This window comes from Halyomorpha halys, unplaced genomic scaffold (assembly GCF_000696795.3).
Source record: "Halyomorpha halys isolate HHAL.00 unplaced genomic scaffold, Hhal_1.1 Scaffold2085.1, whole genome shotgun sequence".
NCBI classification, from domain to species: Eukaryota; Metazoa; Arthropoda; class Insecta; order Hemiptera; family Pentatomidae; genus Halyomorpha; species Halyomorpha halys.
This window is the reverse complement of record NW_027116363.1, coordinates 39,320-39,782: the sequence shown is the minus strand read 5'-3', so window position 1 is coordinate 39,782 and position 463 is coordinate 39,320. Positions and strand designations below refer to the sequence as shown.

Below are 463 nucleotides of genomic sequence, written 5' to 3'. Positions count from 1 at the left end.
ATGTCCATGGTTGAAATTACTTTTTGTAATGATATATCATTAATAATGTCAGTTCTTGTCTACCACACTTTCTTATTTCAGACGGTAACTGATATTTTTAATGGAGGTTTCTCATGGAATATCTAATTTTAAAACTATTTGAAATCTGTAAACTATCTGAAACTAATTTGATCATTTCTTTACTTGCAGATTATCAGTTTGAAACCATGTGTGAAAAAGTGAATTCACATCCCTCATTTGTGCGGTTGTTGCTGAAGATGGGAGTGAGTATTGATTCCCAGGATACTTCAGGGATGACCCCTTTAATGAAGGCTGCTAGGAACTGCAATGCAGACAAAGTAAATATATTGTTTCGCTGTGGAGCTAAACCTAAGAGCAAGGATAGAGAAGGACGGAGCGCACTCCACTACGCTGCTGAAGGAGGCTGCACTGAGTCAGCGGCCACTCTGGTGATGGCTGGAGT

General features: G+C 39.1%; 1 protein-coding gene across 1 annotated transcript in view; it reads left to right on the top strand.

Moving 5' to 3' along the window:
• Window positions 1-189: 189 nt before the first annotated feature.
• LOC112211647 (serine/threonine-protein phosphatase 6 regulatory ankyrin repeat subunit A-like) overlaps window positions 190-463 on the top strand; it is a gene marked incomplete at its 5' end in the record, with an annotated part of 968 nt that continues 694 nt past the window's right edge. Inside the window, one exon of the mRNA XM_067053179.1 lies at window positions 190-461. Coding sequence (XP_066909280.1) covers window positions 190-461 — 272 coding nt within the window. The remainder of the gene's footprint in view (window positions 462-463) is intronic.